General features: G+C 46.2%; 1 protein-coding gene across 1 annotated transcript in view; it reads left to right on the top strand.

Annotated features, from left to right (window-relative positions):
- The first annotated feature begins 1,500 nt into the window (after positions 1-1,500).
- LOC119295018 overlaps positions 1,501-6,779 on the top strand; it is a 7,402-nt gene continuing 2,123 nt past the window's right edge. Inside the window, exons 1-6 of the mRNA XM_037573338.1 lie at positions 1,501-1,653; positions 1,763-1,924; positions 2,988-3,211; positions 3,384-3,445; positions 5,126-5,359; positions 5,493-5,622. Of these exons, the coding sequence (XP_037429235.1) occupies positions 1,641-1,653; positions 1,763-1,924; positions 2,988-3,211; positions 3,384-3,445; positions 5,126-5,359; positions 5,493-5,622 (825 nt within the window). The 5' untranslated portion in view covers positions 1,501-1,640. The remainder of the gene's footprint in view (positions 1,654-1,762; positions 1,925-2,987; positions 3,212-3,383; positions 3,446-5,125; positions 5,360-5,492; positions 5,623-6,779) is intronic.

The following is a 6,779-nucleotide window of genomic DNA, read 5'->3' as shown; positions in this document are numbered from 1 at the left end:
AGCGTTTTGGACTTGACTATGAAGACACCTTCAGTCCAGTGGTCAAGCCTACTACCATCAGACTTCTTCTCTCTCTGGCTGTTACTCAAGGTTGGTTTCTTCGTCAGCTTGATGTTCAAAATGCTTTTCTTCATGGTGTCTTGGCGGAGGAGGTTTACATGCGCCAGCCTCCGGGTTTCTCTGATCCGGATCGCCCTGATCATCTCTGTCGTCTGTCCAAGGCAATTTATGGTCTGAAGCAGGCTCCTCGTGCTTGGCATGCTCGTCTTGCAATGGCTCTTCGTGCTCATGGTTTTGCATCATCAACTGCTGACTCCTCATTGTTTCTTCTTCAAAGGCCTGAGGTTACTATGTACTTGTTGGTCTATGTAGATGATATCATTTTGGTCAGCTCCTCTCAGTCGGCTGCTACTGCGCTTGTTCGCTCACTTGGTGCTGATTTTGCGGTCAAGGACCTTGGAAAGCTTCATTACTTTCTTGGTGTGGAGGTTACTTCTCGTGCTGCTGGCCTTGTTATGACGCAGAAGAAGTGCTCTCTGGATTTGTTGCAGCGAGCTGGGATGCTTAAGTGCAAACCGATGACTACACCCATGTCTACCACTGATAAGCTCAATGCTGTTGATGGTGTGCTTCTTTCTTCTTCTGATGCGACAGAGTACAGGAGTATTGTTGGTGGGCTCCAGTACTTGACGATCACGCGACCAGACATTTCCTATGCTGTTAACCGAGTCTGCCAGTATCTGCAGTCACCCCGTGACACTCATTGGTCTGCTGTTAAGCGGATTTTGCGCTATATTCGTTTCACGGTGGCTCATGGTTTGCATATTCGGCCGTCTGACTCTGGTTGTCTTTCAGCATATTCTGATGCAGACTGGGCTGGCAATCCGGATGACAGGCGATCCACGGGGGGTTATGCTGTCTTCTTTGGCTCTAACCTGATTGCCTGGAGTGCTCGAAAACAGGCTACTGTCTCGCGTAGCAGTACTGAGGCTGAGTATAAGGCTGTGGCCAATGCCACATCAGAGATCATCTGGGTACAGTCCTTGCTTCAGGAGTTAAGTATACCCCAATCACAGCCTCCTGTTCTTTGGTGTGATAACATCGGTGCTACATACCTTTCTGCAAATCCGGTATTCCATGCCCAAACGAAACACATTGAAGTTGACTATCACTTTGTGCGTGAACGTGTCTCTCAGAAGCAACTACAGATCAAGTTTATTTCTTCCAAGGATCAACTTGCTGACATCTTCACCAAGCCATTGCCTTTGCCACAGTTTGAGACTTGCAGGCGCAATCTTACCCTTCTAGATTCATTAGAAAGTGGCTAAGATTGAGGGAGGGTGTTAGACTGTATTTACATGTGTATATTGTAACGTTGTATACCACCTCATTATATATATATGTGATAGGCCATCCCTAAAGGGTTGTGCCGGTTCCTCCCAAAGCCTATTGTCTTACAAGTACCATCTCCATCTCCGTTGCCCATGCCCATCTCATTCACCCGAGCGGCATATCGTCCACAAAAGGTACAAGACAGACGGCATCCACGTCCTCGGCCTTGGGCCTCACCTATTTCCATTCCATCATTCTCCACTCACCCGACCCCGCGCGCCATTCGATCCTCTTCTCCACTAGTCGCCATGCAGCAGCAAGGCAAGAACCAGAACAGGAGAGCGATCTGCTCGTCGGATTTCTGTGCTTCGTCTGGACGTATGTGTGCTCATCTCTTCTTCTTCTTCTTGATCTGTTTGTTTGGTTGCAGATGGGTTGGGCAAGCGGCTGCTGCTCCGGGTCGCCGCGCTGTGCCACGGGAGTAGTAAGCTGCCGCCGCTGCCGTCTCCCCCGGCCATGGCGGAAATGCCGAGGGTGGAGACGGCCGGCGATGGCCGCGTCGAGCACCTCGAGAAGTTCTCCCACTACGTCGGTCAGTGGCCATTTCCCTTCCTTCCGATCAACGTTTACAGCAGTCCCTTTTCAAATCCGATCAACGAACCTGTTACTGCTGTTCTTGAATATTTACATGGATGTTGCGTTCCTGTGATCGTCTTCACCATAAGGATACTATTCTTTAGTTTCTGTTACCACTTCGATCGTCTGAGATATGTTTTCCCTTTCTGATGCCAAACAAGAAAGCTCTGACTAGCTCCTGCCACTTTACAACCAGACCAGGTCGGTTTTGTCTTGGTGGTTGAAATTTCGCATGCGCGGATGATTCCACCGAGCATTACAGTAGGAAACAGGATCCAAAACAGAAAGTAGTAGTAGTAGTAGTGTATATTTTTCCCAAACGGAATAACAAAATGAAAAGTGACTATCCCCTTCTGATTGACATGGGCACTGCTGCCTTGATGGAAGAGTAGCACCTATCTAGCCACTGAACCCAAGTATCTTCTCCTGGCTGACGCGTGCGCTGCTTTCTCCATGGAAAGTGAACACCTGGCCAGCCAGTCGCCTACCCACTATACGCATGACATCTCGAGGCATACAAACAGTGGCCGTCCCCGTCCGAAGCATGTACGTCGCATGGGTACGACACAACGCACCAAGCTCTGTTATGGGGCCAAGTCTCACGTGATGAGGTTAGGGTTAATCGTACGTGTAGCAGACAGCAAAGCTGGTGCTAAAACTGGACAGCGCACTGACTGAAGAAAGCAGTTAGCGATAATGATGACACTTGATCTGCCTCCCTGGCCACAGGCCTGCCTGCCTGCCTAGCTGAGGGTCCTTTAGCTGTCTTGTCGAGATCAATGCATGCCACTGGTACCGTACGGCGGCGATGCCATTGTCGAGCCGTCCATGGCCACAGCATTTTCATGTGGCTCAAAGCTTCTTCTCTACTCCTCTACTGAAAAGATAATGAGTGATCGAGAAGCATGAGATCGATCGACATCGAGATCGAGAAGCATCATTTTAGTTTCTGCTGCAAATTAGTGTTTCCCAGTTAATAGTTGATTAATAATCTCAATTCACTGTGTATGTGGATGCAGCTCGGCAGATTGGGTTCGAGGACGCGAGCGAGTGCCCCCACCTGTGCAAGGCGGCCAACAACTACCTCCGGCAGACCGACAACTGCATGACGGACGTCTACGGCCTCCTGGACGGCGTCCCGGAGGCCGACGCGCTCTACGTCAAGCTGGTGGACGAGCTGGAGAGATGCATCCTCGGCTACTTCGCCTTCCACTGGGACCATTCCACCACCCTCGTCACCCAGGTACGTCTTTGGCGGATCTGGAAGCAAAGTGGACGTCCACTCCACTCGACGAATTACGAGCGATGCACATGCACTGTGTGCATTACATTATGATGATGATCCAACAGATCGACGTACGTGTGCCGATTGCCGTAACTTTGCCGCCAATCACGCACGTACGCTTATTGTGCAGGCCTTGAGCGTGGACAGCGCCAACAAAAGGAAGTTTAGGAACGTGGTTCTCGAAGCTAACAGGTGAAAGTCAAAACCCAACCGCAACCTACCTAATACTATTTGTTTATCACTTCATTTATCTAGTAAATTACAGTATAAACTAACAGGTGCTTACAGTTGAGCAGAAACACACCCACAAAATAATGTTCGACGAACACTTCAAAGCATTCATGTGCTATGCTAGTAGTAATTCTTACCTCCGTTTCTTTGTCAATCGCGCATATATAGAAGGACAACTGAAATGATGTATTATCAAGCATAATTAAGGTGTCTATTATCTGTCCTTTTTTTTATTGGCCTTATTTCTAATGTTGTTCATCATATATAGTACACAAACTTTGACTAAATTTTATTGGACCAGCAAGACTGAATTATACATGTCCCTACAAGAGAATCGTGACCATGATGACCTTTCTAACTGATATCTTTTATAAGCATGTTTATCAAAAGAAAAGTACAGACACAAATAACATATTAATTATGCTAGTCGTTAGGTCCATGTGTTTATAATAGCAGTAGATGAGAATGCTCATGATTTGTCTCCATTATAGGTCAATTTCAGAATCTTTTGACATCTCCAGCTCTTATTAATCAACTTGGGTACACATTGGTATACATCGGCATGTTTGAATGCATGTATATATGTACAGCTCCCATCTTGCTTTCACCAAACATTTTTTTTTCACCATCACAAATTTCCCTTGATCAAATTATTTGACCTGCGCCAAGTACTTCAAATTACTTCTATAATCCCATAGAGATGAGCATGAGCTACCTAACAGATAACTATCGGGAGTTTTAAAAAAGTAACTAGTGCAATGGTCACGTCCTCTAAGAAAGTGACACATATAGGCAATAATTGCAAATTCCTAGCTAAGAATTGTCTAAAATGGTGTAGTTTACGCCATTATTTTACAAGAGGCACGAGACAGATGTAGTACATATAACTAAAACACACAATAATCCTACTTACATCACCACACATTTACTGGCATGTGTCTCTTTTGCCCGTGTCAATAAATTGATAAGACGACATGAAGCGTCCGAAGATACACTATGTGCCTCGTTTTATGTGCACATGTGCAAATGGTAACATATGTGACGTACTAGTGCATCACCCATACACACGCACAACCACGAGTTCTCATTTCCCATTGTCCAAACTATTTGTTTTTTTTGTGTGTGTGTGTTTGCTTTTGTTTTGTTTGCAATAGCTGCCAAGACTACGACAAGTGCTTAATAAAAACATGTAGAGACATGACCCCAAAGTCATTGCTGATACGCAATAATTGAATCAACCGTTATTAATAGTAGCCTCATCTAAAACGTACCCTCCCACTAGGCCATGTATACATCATGGAGTGGGCCAAGCCAGGTGTATGACAATGATGCTAACGCTATCAATGTTGGAGATTCGTTGTGAAGACATACTCTAGCCCATCATCGATATAATCGTTAACTCAACTACTCTGGTCGTCAATTCAACTGAAAATATCCGCTCCAGTCCTAGTTGGACGTAAACAACAACATCAACTGCTAAGTAGAAGTGCGATCTACCATGGATAAAAGAGAAGGTATATAATCTAAGATGTACGCTAACATTGTCGCATTCCATAAAATACCCTATGCACGAGTGATCGGTTAAAAGGCTAAGGCTTGCATGCATGAAACTAATTGAGATTGGATGGGTGTGACGAGCAGGAAGCAACGGTTCGAGCGGATCACAAAGGACCTCAAGGTGACGCGTGTGTTCTCCACGCTGGTGCACGAGATGAAGGCCATCGGCACGGTGACGGGGATGAACGGCGAGGAGGAGGCGCACTGCACCGACGTGATGGCCCCGATGGCGCACAACGACCGGTCCCCGGTGTTGCTGCTGATGGGCGGCGGCATGGGCGCCGGCAAGAGCACCGTACTCAAGGAGATACTTCAAGAGTGAGTACCAAGGACTAGTATTTCTTACGTTGTTTTCCTTGGTCGTCGTTTCTTGGTACGTACGCTTGTTGCAACAATGGTCGATTCGATCGAAACATGAAGCCGGAGCATGGGTGGCGATGTTGAATTTCAGGCCATTTTGGATAAAGGCGGGGACGAACGCGTTGGTGGTTGAGGCGGACGCTTTTAAGGAGACGGACGTGATCTACCGCGCCATTAGCTCCATGGGCCACCACAACGACATGCTTCAGACAGCAGAGCTGGTACGTTCTTGCTTGCAGTTATATATTTTCTCGGCAAACAAATATAAGACGTGTTAGAGACTTATTTCTGTATAATACAGTCACCATCGATCAAAGTGAACTAGCATTATTTCTCAGACGTTTACAAATGGACCAGCGTTGTTTCGACGACGTTTACGAACGGATCAACATTTGTGACGTAGTTGTGGTTGGCCAGCCATACATCACTTGGTTTGGCCCTTTGAATACATCAGTAGTTTGAATCTACTCTATTTCAGTTTATTCATGTTAACGTGCCCAGCAGTCCAGACGACAAAAACGGCCCTGCACTTTTTAGCTAGAAAAAAATGGGTGAGTGACCAACCGACCGCTGAACGGTTAGGAATCAGCAGCGATGGCACACATGGGCTAACATAGCGGCGTAATTGATACTCCTACTGCACTGTAGCTGTCCGATCGACCGACCGACACTTTCTCCAACTGCATGGTATGTACAGTGAAAATGGGTGAGTGACCAACCGAGTACTCAAGTACAGTGAAAATCTATGATATCTGTTCACCAAGCTAGAAACATGAAGTGCTCTGCTCCTATGACCCTTCTCACTCCGACCAAGGCTGTGAGAAAGCTGAGGTCCAACAGAGCACTAGACTTAATTAGATGGATGTGCTTTGTCTGTGTGGTGTAGAACATCTATCTATTTATCCTCGCTGCCCTGCCGGGTCCACGAAATGCATACTGTTTTTTTTAATGAGGATTTGGGCTGGCATGTTGGGAATCAGGGCAGGAACAGGGAGTGAACAGAGAAATGCTATTCCTACTACTTAAGGATTTTCTGAAAAAGGAGGTACCAGTTCAAATTGATGACCGTTAGCTAACACATCAAGGGGGTAGCTACCAACCTAAAAAAACTGTACATACAGGTTTTGTAGAAATTTTCTGTACGAATAACATTTTTGTAAACAGAGCTCTCCTGTCAAGCTCCAAGACAAAGCAAATTGTTTCATTCCCATTTTTCATTAGGGAAAACTGTTTTCTTGCCACACTTTTTGTTTTTGAGAAACGTCGTTCATTTTTCCTTCTTTTAGGACCCCCCCCCCCTCTTTTTTTGAGAATTCCCCACATTTTCCCTTCTTTTGAGAAAACCTTCCCCCATTTTCCCTTCTTTGGAACCTTCCTG

The sequence above is a fragment of the Triticum dicoccoides genome, chromosome 4B, assembly GCF_002162155.2.
Source record: "Triticum dicoccoides isolate Atlit2015 ecotype Zavitan chromosome 4B, WEW_v2.0, whole genome shotgun sequence".
NCBI lineage: Eukaryota > Viridiplantae > Streptophyta > Magnoliopsida > Poales > Poaceae > Triticum > Triticum dicoccoides.
The sequence above is the reverse complement of the archived record's forward strand: the minus strand, read 5'-3'. Positions and strand labels throughout refer to the sequence as shown.